The 13,552-nt window shown below is 42.5% G+C and overlaps 1 protein-coding gene across 2 annotated transcripts in view; it reads right to left on the minus strand.

Annotated features, from left to right (window-relative positions):
• The window catches only part of SLC24A4 (solute carrier family 24 member 4), a 90,760-nt gene extending 81,000 nt beyond the window's left edge, over window positions 1-9,760 (minus strand). For both annotated transcript variants that reach the window (XM_051806639.1, XM_051806638.1), the window contains exons 1-2: window positions 9,185-9,760; window positions 6,654-6,764 (exon numbers count right to left, since the gene is read on the minus strand). In XM_051806639.1, coding sequence (XP_051662599.1) covers window positions 6,654-6,764; window positions 9,185-9,341 — 268 coding nt within the window. In that variant the 5' untranslated portion in view covers window positions 9,342-9,760. The remainder of the gene's footprint in view (window positions 1-6,653; window positions 6,765-9,184) is intronic.
• Window positions 9,761-13,552: the final 3,792 nt, after the last annotated feature.

The following is a 13,552-nucleotide window of genomic DNA, read 5'->3' on the forward strand; positions in this document are numbered from 1 at the left end:
CATGGTCATACCAGTGAAGAACACATCTAAATACCCATCCATTATCCCATACCAAATGTGAGTCAGTCAGCAATGCCACAGAGATCTGCATGGCCAAGTCTCACTAACTTTGACTCTGAAATCCCCAGTTCAGGATTTCAAATATGTCCTGAGTAAAACACAATTCATTTGATTTCCATACCAAATCACAGGGCAACTCAGGTTGGATGGAACCTGAGGAGGTCATATTAGTCCAAACTTGTAATCAAATATCATTTTTGCAGGAGCCAAGATCAAGACTGAGGTATCTGGATTTGATTCTTTGCTCTATCACATTTTATGACCTCAGGCCAGTAATTTGCACAGCTACTGTCTGTCTGAGTTGTCTGCAGTTACAGAAAGACACGTTGCACTATTACTACATTAATATTTGAGAAATGCTTAGGCAATGTGGTTTGAAATATAGGCAATCAGACATCTAAGCACTAAGGCTGGAGTTTCTAATATGGGAAATTAATACAGTTTCTAACATGGGAAACTTCAGATCTTAGTCTTAGCACTCCAGAGCATTCAACCTGGGTGTTTTGTTCCAGTCAAAGAAAGTAAGGGTCTGTGTCCCCAGACGTTAAATTTGGTTCTGAAGTGGCTACGTTTTAAAAATTCTCATTTTTGTTTCAGACCTGCTTTTTGGTTTCAGAGCAAAGACTTGGCTTGTAAAGTACTTATCCACAGTGTGCTTTAACTGGATCCAAACCAACTATAAATAAATCTGAGTCATATGAAATAAAGATTATATCAAGTAATATTTTTATTAGATTTAAGAATATACAGCAATATAAAAAAACCCTATTAAATATGTTTCATTTGCTTTTATTTACTACATCTCTAAATGGCATTTTAGTCAGACACTAATTTACTGTGCGTTAAACTACTTCCTGCAAACTTGACACTTAGACCTGGGGATATAGATAAATTACCCTGGAGTTCGTTTTGTGTTCTCAGCTCTCCAGGGGATGCTGCTGGCAGGTTAAGCCAAAGCACAGAGAGATGTTTGTCTCATTTCTTTCTACTATTTTGGATGCCAGTATTAATACACTGCTAGAAAATGAACAGCTCAGAGAGAAGGGTGGTTATTTTTCAAATTCTACCTTCAATCAAAGCACATTTCCTACACTAGTTCACAAAAAAAAATAAACAAAACACTTTTCCCAACTAACTTCAACTATATCTACCTGCAAATCCATTTAATACCCACATTCATAATCCAGGCAAAGAGTGTCAGGACTTCAGCCTAAATCTAGGTGTGAGTTCTGATGAGGAGACCTTCAGAGTCACATGAGAAAAACTTGGCATTAAATGTTTGTCACTCACTCTCATCTAGTCCACTAAAAGCAGTTTTCAATTGTCACACATCTATTTTCCTCAGAACCAGAAACCATTGAAATCACAATCAATAAAGTTTACTGCTCAACAGGGACAAGAGTGAGTCTGCAGACACCGGTGAGGGGGATAACTGAAAGCGAACCCAAAACAAATAAAACCCCACCAGCACATGACAAGTGGCTACAGAAATAAGCTACATGTTAGCTGGTTAGCAAGTCTTTCAACTACATAAATATGTACATCTGTGCCTGTGTACATAGACATTCACAGGACACTGTATCTATGTGTTATGGGAATACCATATGCATAAAGCAACTAAGAAATTTTTTCTTAAACCTTTCCTCATTTTCATTTCCTTTTAGATCAACACAAGAAAAGGATGCTTAAGGCAGGTAATTTTCCTGGTCTTTGAGGGCATAAGACACTGAAGTAACAAAACATTTTAAATCAACATACATGCACTATCAGTAATTCTATCATACTGCAACAGTTGCACATTTTCTATGCATCAAGGCAGACAGCAAGTCTGACTAATAGGCGAGTGGGGAATATTTGCAAATAACATAATACAACACAGTAATTGCCTGTATTACCTCAATGAGAGCATAGTCTTTCTATGCTAGGTATTGTATGAAAGCATAGTAAGAGAACTTGCAGGTCGTGCTGAGCCTACTAATTTAGGCTGTTCATGAAACAAAGGTTTACAGTGAAATTATTAATACCACCTCCTTAAAAGCAGAGGTCTAAGGCATTTATCCCTGCTACAAAATGGAAGGTTGATCTAGGGAAGATCATGAGCACATTGTTTAAAAGAAATACATATTATCACATTGTTTAAAGAGAATTTACATCAGCACAAAATTACATATTCCACCAGAATTTATTACGCTAAGTTTCTGATCTTATATATTAAGGTGTCTACAAGCATTAAGAAAAAGGACACATCAATCCAGCATGTTGAGAATTATGTATTTAAATAAGCACTATGTTTGTTAAAACTGATGGAAATCGATGGTTCCTACAGTGTCTTTACTACAAGTGTACAAGAAATAACTTTTTCTATCCTTTCGGAAAATTACTTTTTGAGACATCATCGATTTTTGTAGAAAAACTAAGAGGCTCTTGTCCTCTCTACAGTACACTAACAAAACTGTCTAAGACTTCTATAGTTTCTCTACAATGCATCACATCTTACAAGAGTCCCCAAGGTTATAACTAACAGTGTAAAATATACACAGACATAATGACTTTTGATCCTGACTCATACACATACTAATGAGAAACACATTTTATTTCACTGTAGAGGACTGATTCTTTCTCTGTTACTGCATGAACAGAAAACATTGCTACAAGGTGTTCTTTAATTCCAAACTAAAAAGGCAGCATGGCTCAGGGAGAACTGCTAACGCTGCCTTTCCCCCAATCCATAATTCATCTTCACCCGCTGATAACAATGGGAGGAGCATGCCTGAACAACACTGCCAGCTATTTAAAATCAGTGTAGCTCATGAACTGTCCATGGTTGACAAACTGCTGGACAGAAAACACCACTGCCTCTTTCAGTTTCAAGGCCACTTACTGACTAGTGTCAGAAGATAATGGAAATATATTCCCAGATATTTCTAATTCACAGCAAGAAATTTAAGTATTTTCTGTACCATACACAGGGATTAATTGAAAATGTTCACAACAGCAAAGAATCTGGATCAGTTGAGTAACAACCTAACATGACCCAGTGGAGTCACATGGTGAGAAATATCATGCCACTCAGTCACCCCACCTTGCAAGTGCTCTGGAAACCTTACTTGGAGTTCTGGAGGACACAGAGTCATGGCAACATTTTGAAACATGAGGCAAGCCATTGGAGCAGAGAGGCTACAAATCAGACTTGCTGGGCAGATGGCACTGCAAGTTAGTGAGCTGACGGCAGATGGGAGCGAGAGTTTCGATAAGGCCAAAAAGTTGGTTGCAAACTAACGAGATATGTTAAGATGCTAGAGACAACTACTCCTCCTTTCTGATTGCTCTGCTTCGAGGTCAGATCAACTCCTCCTCCCACAGAAATCTACCCAGAGCCATGAAGAAAAGGTAGTTTGGTTTCCATCTAAGAGGAATACCCATGGCAGCCATCCAGCCACAGCAGTCACCCAACACCAAATAAGCATAAGATTCATAATTCAGAAATTCCAGGCTCTCATAAAATGCTACCATCCAGAGCCTTTCACATGTAATCTATAAATCCTTCAGCCTCCAGGACAATATGAAGACCTCTATCTTATCATGGTAGAGGAGCTTTCAACAAAGGGCAAGTTTAAAGCTAGGAAGGACCTTTAATGGAAAAATGCTACTCAACACACTAACCATGGTGAGGATTTGGTCTTGGTCCAGACTAGAATCAAGGTTGGCTTGGTGCTCACAAATGGTCCTACTCCTTCCTACAGCTGACCTACAGTTCCTTTGCTGTTGTTATGGGATAGAAACTAGCTATAATTCCTTATGATTGCAGAATAGTTACTATCAGAAAACATGTGTAGTACCTCTTAAGATAGTCAGAAACATCAGTCTTCTGATAATAAAAGCAACCTTTCTCCTCTAGGGATATATATACACATACATATATATTTTCTTTCCTTTGTCAGAGCCTCGGGGTTCTTTTTTAAAGCTGCATTGCCAAGACTTCAAAGTTTTTTCTGTTCTGAAACAATGGTCCCAGAAAAAAATGTTTCCAGAAAAACACAATACAAAATTATCTACTTCAGTAAATGAAACTATCTCAGACAGTGTAGGTTAAGTGAGCTTCTAGCAGATAGCAGCTTCCACAAGCTTATGGAGTTTTTATCCCAAGATATATTACAAAGGGTGAGCCTTTGTTATGACTGTCATGAACTGTAGTGATCTCATGGTCTTATAAACTTCTATAGCTGCAATTTGAAATTTCTAACAATTGGGGATTTATTTTTTTTTTACTTACATGTAAGTAAGAAAGTGGTAAACAAATTAACTCTGTTGAAAGCTTTTGAGAAAAAGGAAGTAAAACTGCAGACTTGTGTGGGAAGCTAATAAAAAGAGAGCACAGCAATAGCACTGCAAGGACACAAAGGATTAACAGACTCTCAGCAAGAACTTGCATTTTCCAGGGTACTATGAAGTTCTTATACCCTAAACACACATAGGAAAACATTCACATAACATAAGAAAACTGCTATATACCATACAAACTCCCAAGCATTTGTAGGCTCCCTTGTGCTTAAAGCAGACACAAGAGATGGCATAGGTAAGAATAAGTACATGTCGTAAAGGAGCCCATAGAGAACGGTATATTCATATACTAACTGAAAATCCACACTCTCTCACCAATTTTCTATGCAATCTTCATCAAGCCTCTTGACCTTTCCTGGGACTTCTCTCTCTGTAATCATGTGATAACAAGCTACATTCCCATAGAGATGAGCTATGCTACTGGCTCCTTTTTTGATAGGTTTTACATCATTGTACCTTATTGTCATTACAAGCCAAATCTCATTCCCAGGCTACGAGACAAGAATGAAAAAATAATTAAAAACAAAACAAAACAACAACAACAACAACAAAAAACCAACATCAACCAATCCACCAAAAAAAAAAACAAAACAAAACAAAACAAACAACCCAGCCCAAATCTACAGAACTTGTTACTGAGCAATAACAATAATTGGTTCTTATGGACCCATTCCTGTTCAAGAAACATCAACTTCAGCTATTTTCAGATGCTTACTTTATTTGCATCTATCTTACATCTAGCCACTCATGCAGCATCTCAATTCCTCCTTCAGCTGCAGAAGATACACAATGATAAGCTGTACATAACTGCAGAATAACAGGAAGTGATTAAAAATGCTACAGTTGCAATCCTGTCAGATTTCATCTGTAAATCTGTGTTCTAACAGAAGAAACACTTTTTAAAAGAAAGTCTAATATCATCACTGTGACTAGAAATCATTACTTTAATGCAAGTCTTGTGATATTTTTCTTAGAACTTCAGCATCCTGAGGCAGATTTGGGCCTCCCTTGTGTCCAGCTCTCGTGGTTACAGAGAAAAGTGCACCTGAGTGACCCGAGCCTCAGAAAGCAAATCAAAATGACTCAACTGTATTTATCTATTCCAATTGTTCTTACAGTAATCTTGCAATTTTAGAGGAATGGAAGGAGCTGAACTATTTGTTCTAAACATGTGAAGAAGTCATCCCTGCTCCCGAAATTCCAATTTACATACAATCGTACATTTTCCCTTGGCAGTGCTATCATCGTAAAAAAGTTCTCATTCGTGCTAAATGGAAATCCCTATCAGAACTTTCATAGGCATCTTTCTGATGTAGCTTCTACAATTTTGTGGCTCCTATTGCCTTGGCTCCAGGTGTGCTCAGACATGATTACATATATCACATCACATATATGGAAGAAAACAGAAGAGGAGTAGGAAAGAATACTAAGTGAGGGGCAGGAGTACTGCTCCGAACTCTCCTAGTGCCTGGAGCTGACAGTATCCTAGAACTCATGCTGTTGCTGTTTGCAAGAAGGCACAGACTCAATTGCCATCAAAGAGTTGATCAAAGAGTCATATTAAAAAAAAAAATCTCAACTTCAAATTAACTTGGCTAGCGCCGTTGGCAAAATGTCTCATCTCCCACACACCGTAAACCACAGAGAGGCAAGGAGAGAGAGAAAGGAAATACACATTGGGAAGACAGATGGGAACATGAAAGCATTGTGGACTAACACTGATACTAAAATGCGTCATCTATTCCTGCCCTCAATCAATTCTTATTGCCTGGCCAAGATAGATATCCTGAAGTAAAATGGATTCCAGGGTTTCCATATCACTTACCTCATCTTCCCCGTTCACACAATATAAATTCCTACACTGAATAGTTTATCATTAAACTAGCTAAGCATGGTTAACTGTATAATGGTAATGAACACAAATTAGTGTGCTCAGATGTCATCTCAAACACAGCATGTTTAGCTACTCATAGTTTCAAGAAGAGCACACCTCTCATTACTAGTGCAATACATTCAGTACCAGCTGGACAGAAATTAATAAGCACCAAAAGAAACAAAATTAAAGAAATCAAATTGTCAGCACTAGTCTCATAAAGACCCCCAAAACATTACATAGCACTATAAACCTTATTTCTTCAAAGAACAGCCCTGGGGTTTTTTTAAGTTTAACACTTTCATGTTTACGCATCACTGCAGCTTGGTCATCATGGCACTACCCAATCTCAAAACACCACAAAGTTTTCCCATCTTACCTGGCTCTGTACAGTTCTTCTCTTCATGTGTCCCATTAGGTGATGCCATCAACCTTCTATTCCTCCACAGTTCTGATATGGTACCTCTGTCTGCAACAATTGGTTCTCGTCCTGTATTAAACAGAAAGAGGTTATTCCCATTAAAGTTGATTTTTTGTACGTCACCCTAACTGGACTGTGTGCACCCACTGGTGAGGAGCATGAGCAGACCATCAGAATGTAAGCGCAGCAAAATCGAGGTGTGACTGGAGCACGTGCCAACAGACGTATGCTGGGTGCTCCCACCTCCCAGGGGTGTAACCAGCTATGAAGGTGCAGTATCTGAGCTGTTAACATGCTCTGGCCATCGGAATGGCTGTGACCCACAACAGGACAATACTCTGCAGCAAGCAAATGCTGAAGCCTGTACCTGTGAAAGCCAACTCTTAGCAGTTCCTATAGACAAAACAGCCCAGCAATGCCGACATAAGCAACAACCACACTTCCATTTTGCCACCTGCATTTGCATATACTGCATCACTGCTTTCACAAAAAAAATAAAAATGCGTATGGGCATGTTCCAGTTACATTTTAGTTTATTCTGAGTCTAGATGCTGAACTTTTCAGTGGTGGGTATATTCGATAACATCAAACCGTTCATAACTTGTCAAAGAAAATGGAAAGTAACTGCATAGTGAACCCTCGTAAGTCTTAACTAAAACAAACTTCTTTAGAAGTCAATGGAGCCTCAACTCATACTCCAGAAGCATTCTCAATGAAACCTGCTAAATAGAGTACAGGAGCACTTGTGATAATGTAAGGTATGCAATTAAAATAATCAAATAAAGAACAGAACCTCTTAATTAAATCACTTCCACCTCAATCTTATCCTTTTCAAATGAACATATTATAATAACAACAAAAATTCTTCCATGGCTGATCTTAAAGTTTACATTGTCATCATGTAATGGTTGTGTTTTGTTACAGTAACTCTTGCAAAGAAAAAAAAAATCTAGCCTGGAACTTAGATTTTCTAGAGTATTTGCTAAAATATTCTGAGCCACAATTATAAGAAACATAGAGAACAGATGGTCAGTGTTTATGGATAATATGTATTGTAAATTAGCCAGCTGAAAAAAACCCAACTACCTGATGCAGCATACCATAAAAAAATTAGGTTATGAGGGATTTAGTTGATAACCCAGGAGATTAAAAACTTTCATTAGTCATGACATTTTTCATGTAAACCTAAAAAAGTTCTAGAAAAACAATAAGTTCAAGAAAAAACCCTCTCAAACTATGCAAACATATTCATACCCCCAGTACTTGTTTTCACAAACCAGTAAGTTTATGAAAATAAATAGCTGGTGCAAGAGAAAAAATCCCATAGGCATGACAAACAGTTCTAAATAAAGAAACCGACAGTATACTCTAAATCCACAATTTAAAATACAAGTTGAAAGTTTTAAGATGAGCAATATGCTAAATGGTCTAAGATGCTGAATTCTTTTATGGATGGCTTATTGCCATCCTAGATACAGCTCAAACAAATCAGGCAATAATTTGAGCACAAGGGCATTACAAAGTATAACAAGTTCCAGCAGATTTTTCTTCCCTAAAGCATACACTTGAACTTCAGCTCTAATTTAAGCATATGGTCCATCCTAATTGTGCTGAAATCTGATTTTCTTTTATTAAATGTAGACGTAAGATCTAGGCTTAGTTGATTTTGTTCTTAAATCCTCAAGGACTGCCGGCAGCCCTATCTAGGGACCCAAGTGCTGCCCCAGCAACCTTAGTCTTTGTATTTGAGTGATGTGAAGCATATTGCATGAAGAGGGCCTGAAGCTGCACACTTTACAGCCCAGCCATGTGGTTAATTATAAATGCATCAGTTTACCAACACAGCAGTTGCACAAAGGATGCAAAAGACTCCCTATATAATACTCTCTCTACAAAACATATGATTAGCACTGTTCCTTGCCTAAAATGCAGAATTTCTGTCAAATTCATACTGTAATGGGGGGGCAAGATGTTAGGTGTGCGTGTGAGATTGAGAAAAGCAGCAGTTGTAGCTGATGGAGGTTTACAACCTAAGGACAAAATGAAAGGTGGCCCGAAGTTGCAACGGGGACCACAAGCGGCCGGAGAGAACTCAACTCTGATGCAGCGGCAGGGAGAAACTCTCTCAGGGCCGTTCCAAGCACGCAGCTGCCCCGTGATGCTCCTTCGGTCCATGGCCCGAGAAACACGGCGGACTCGGGGCCGGGGAGCCCTGAACCCCCAGGCGCCAGCGGCGCAGCCACCTCTCTCCCCGGGGCATCCACATCCACCCCGCGCCTCCGCCCGGCGCAGGGGTTTCTCCCGCGGAACCCGCGCTGCTCCCCCGCCCGCCGGGGTATTTCCACTGGGAGACTCAAAACGGGAAGAGCCGCCGCCGCTTGACCCCGCCAAACCCCGGCTGCTCCTGGGGCGGCGGCAGCCCCCGGGCCGCCCCAGCCGCCCGCCCGGCCCTGCCGGGGTCCGCCGGTCCCGCCGCCACCGCCACTCACCCGCTCTGGAGAGCAGGCTGGACATGCACCAGGCGAAGAAGAGGATGGCGCAGATGAAGCCCAGCTGCTGCAGCAGCATCTCCCGCCTCTTGCGAACTTTCCTCAGCATAAGCAGCATGGTCTTCGGGGGAGCGAGCGGCGTCCCCTCCGGCTCCATCGGAGCGAGCGCGGGCGCCGAGGGGGCGGCCAGCGGGGTCGGTGGGAAAAGCGGGGCTCACTCCCGCCAGCTTCCCGCGGGCGGCTCCATAGCGGGCGGGCTGCAGCGCGGAGAGAAGGCGATGCCCAGGGCCTCAGGTCGACAGCGGCGCGGCGGAGAGGCAGGTGGCGGCGGGCGGGGGCGCGGGGAAGCGGCGGCAGCCCTGGAGCGGAGCGGGGGGAGGCGTCGCGCTCAGGGGCCGGGCTGAGCCCAGCGCCCCACACGCACCATGGCCGGCGGCGGAGGAAGCGGCGCGGCGGCGCGCCAAGCTCCTCGGGCAGCGCCCGCCCCACAGCGCGCCGCGGGCTGCGGGTCAGCACCGAGGGACGACGGACACATCCATGCTGCTCCCTGCCCGCCCGCTCGGCCAAGTTTGAAGTTTATCCCTGTCCTCCCTCCCTCCCCTGCCGCCAGCCGTGGGCGGCGGGTGGGCGTCACAGCCGCCCGCGGGCTCTCAGCGCGACGCCGAGTGGCCACTCAGCCCCGGCGGGCAGCCCGGCCCCTTCTGCCCGCCCCTCTCCCGCAACTTTCTGGGTGCTCCTCCGGCACCCATGGCAACGCGCGGGTGCCCTCCCCCACCGCGGAGCGGGGGGGAAGAAATAACTGGGGAAATTAATCCTCTCCCCTGCACGGTGCAGGAATGACCCGCTCCCGGTGCCGCGGTTGGCGGGGCCATCGGTGCGCGGAGGGGAGCGGGCAGCGGCAGGTGCCGCGGAGCCGGGGTGCGGACCGGGATCCAGGACGGGGCTGGGGTCGCCTGGGGTGGGAGAGCGGCCGCTGGAGCGGGTCGGAGGGCAGTGGGCTGGAGGGAAAGTGCCGGGGTGCCGTGGTGACGGGGGCGTCGGGCACTGATGGCTTGGGATTCTTCCAGCTGTCTCCAGGAGATGCGTTTCAAGATGGATTTCCATGGGGAGAATGATGCTTCTGCAAGCAGTTTGCACTACAACGAACATGTGGTGTTCAGGACGACAAATTAATGACCCATTTTGTGCAACGGTGGTTAGTTCCAGACTGTGCCACAGTGGATTTTGCTTCTTTTTTTAACTAAAATTTGATGTTTACATTAATTAAGTGGTTACTGTTAGCCAACGAGAGCAGCTCTGGGAACTTCCTCCTACAGCACAGGCATCAGTTCATGTATTCCTCCCAGAAATGCTGTGCATGTGAGGAAGAGCATGTAGGCAAAACAGGATTAACTCATCTGATCTTCTTTTCCATACAGCAGTTGGTTTACAACAGGAGGCCTTTCAGGTGATTCCGGCTGGATCTTTGTCCATGTGCTTGAGGACATACAATGCTTCATATCTGGCATTGTTTCTAATGGTGTCATAATTACAATACAAATATCCTGCCTACAAAAACAAATCATCACAAATAAAATATCACCAATCCTCTGCTTTCCCATCATTCTAATGTGTTTTTTAATTTTGCTTGTGAATTCTATCTGCTGTAGTGAGATTCAGCAGCACAGTGCTCAGGATGCCATGGTACACACTGCGTGTGAAATTGCTCTTAGATTCATGCTGAAGACTGCCAATTGTCTCAAGTGCAAAAGGCATTACTCAAACTGGGGAACCAAAGAGAAGCAGTTGTGTTAACCTTGTTGCTGGCATGCTCATAGCTACAGAAACTTGTGTGTCTTAACTGTTCAGGCTCCAGTGGCACCTAGGCTCTAATGGGCTTTTGACCTTCTGATTTACATTAAAGCAGGAAAACAACTGCATGTTAGAAGAATGGCACTGAGACATGCTCCAGTCTTCTCTCTTCCATTCCCTTTATAGCTGCTGAGATAGGAAAAATAACACTGAAAGCTCTTGCCTACTACAAAGAAGGTAATAGAGAAGATTACAAGCCAGATTATGTCCCTTTATTTCTCTCCATGGCCATATAAGAAATCTCACAGTTGAACCCAGAATCTCACTGTTCTGAACCCAGAATGGTGAAAGCCATCCCTGACCAAAAAAACTTATAGGCTAGTTAGACACAGAGGCATTGGAATCTGGATAAAGGCAAATGAAGGTCTTTAGATCAGCACTGTTGTTTATAGTGGACTGGGGGTTTTTTCATTGAAGACCTTTAAGCTCCAGTGAAGGTATTGGTTGGCCATGTCAGTAGAGATGCCACTTTCATACCCTGTCATCTGTCATAATACCTGAAAGCTAATTCCTCACGTGGCTTTCCATCACCTCTTTGCTGGGGCTAAAGCCTCTGCTTCCATCCAGAGTGGTAATGTGAACACCAGTCTGCCATCCTCTTCTTCTGTGTTTAATAAGAGCTTTAATAAGACTGTAGTTTTCTGTATGAAGATTTTGTCTAGCAATAGAAGGATGGTGACACTGGAGGGTATTGCAGAGATTTGTTGGTTTTTTTCAGTATCCACTTGCTGTAAGTTTATAATCTTCTTAGAATCACAGAATTGTTAAGATTGGAAAATACTTGTAGGATCGAGTCCAACCATTAACCCAGCACTGACACATTCACTACTAAACCATGTCCCCCATCTACATATTTTTTGAGCACTTCCAGGGATGGTGATTCCACCACTTCCCAAGGCAGCTTGTTCCAATGCCTGACCATTCTTCACTGATAAAGGCCATGGCTTCAGAGAAGCTGTCCTGATGGTTGAGTCTCTTGCTGCAGCTGATGGAGGTTGCTTGTGATTTTTCTATTTACCATGCTTATTCTCTTACTTATTCTTTATGCTGAGGACATTTTCAAAGCCATGGCACTCCTGATCACAGGCCGTGATTCACAGGTATTCACAGGTATTTCATATTTGCATCTATGGGATGTTTACACAAAGACCATGGAAGTGAACCATTGTTAGAGGTCCTAAGTTTCACATGTGAGGGATTTTCATTAATTCTGTCAAGTCCTATGAACATCACATGGATCAAACCAAACCACATGGTTAGTAACAGGAATGCAATTATAATATTGCCTTTTTCAGACACAGTTTGTTTTCCTTTTTCTTGCTGTTAAAAAGTTGTCTGTTTTAGAGGTAACAGTTAGTGACTATAGAAACCCTGAGGCCTTCCCTGTGAGCAACAGAAAGCAAAACACAAAACCCAAAACCATGAAGAGATCTCTTGTGAATCCCTCACACAGAAATCTGCTACCCATGATGGTGTGTCTCTCCCCCTCCTGTGTACACAAAGGAGGCAGATCAAAGTTCAGACAGTACTAATCTCCTAATCATACAAGCTTCTGATTAGCATTTTTAATCAGTCTGGTGATCACAGGGCAGCCTCAAAATTGTTCTTGAATACTGAACTTTCAGAACAGAATTCGAAATCACTTTTATTTTGGTGGGTTTTTTTTGTGAAATGTGTCAGATACCTCTTTGTGTAGAATGTCTCAAACGGAAGTGGTATGCTGCAGAACTCAGCTCCAGTCACCTCTCCCCAACAGCAGTCAGGACCTGCACCTCAGGGATCTGTTTGAGTGCATTCAAGCCATTCACGTGGAGGTTGTTACTGCAATCACATCCCAACATTTTCATCATGGATTTAAGACATCCATGCTGTTTATGAGGGTATAGTGATACAGTGTCGGGGGCAAAAAAGAGGCAAATGCTTTCTGCCTAAGGTGGCATTACAAATTTTACATTCATTTTTTAAATCTGAAATTATTGCTATCTCTTACTGCAACCAGAACATCTGTGTATAAATTCAATGCAGTCTTCCATTAATAGTCTCAAAAAAAAAAAAAGAAAGAAAGAGTGAGACACATGGTTTTCTGAGTGGTGCCTTCACAGTGAGTGGTATGGTGATACCCTGGATGTTCTGTTTCCATTACAGTAAGAACAAAATGTTTTCCAGATTAGGTCTAGGAGTTCTGAAAGAATTACATTTTGAAAATTAAAGGTATTTGGGAAATATCATCAAAACAAAGTGTAAAGGAAGAAAATATTAAATAGCACTTGTCTTTAAGCCAAATGCAAGTAACGGTTCTTTCTTGTTACTGTGCTTATCATTGTGATCATTTAACTTTTGTGTATGTCCTATGCCAAAATGTCTCACTAAAAGCACATACTAATGCTAGTTTCATCTTGCACTGCCAAATTTGCTTGTTTTTCATCTCAAGCACAATTAGTATCTTGAACTGAGTAACAGCCAAAGGCTTTGAATTAGGGAGCGTCTCACAGGAGATCCATGAAAGCAGCTCATCTG

This window comes from Manacus candei, unplaced genomic scaffold, assembly GCF_025592945.1.
Source record: "Manacus candei isolate 608988 ecotype Guabito, Panama unplaced genomic scaffold, ASM2559294v1 h1tg000067l, whole genome shotgun sequence".
In the NCBI taxonomy this organism is placed as follows: Eukaryota; Metazoa; Chordata; class Aves; order Passeriformes; family Pipridae; genus Manacus; species Manacus candei.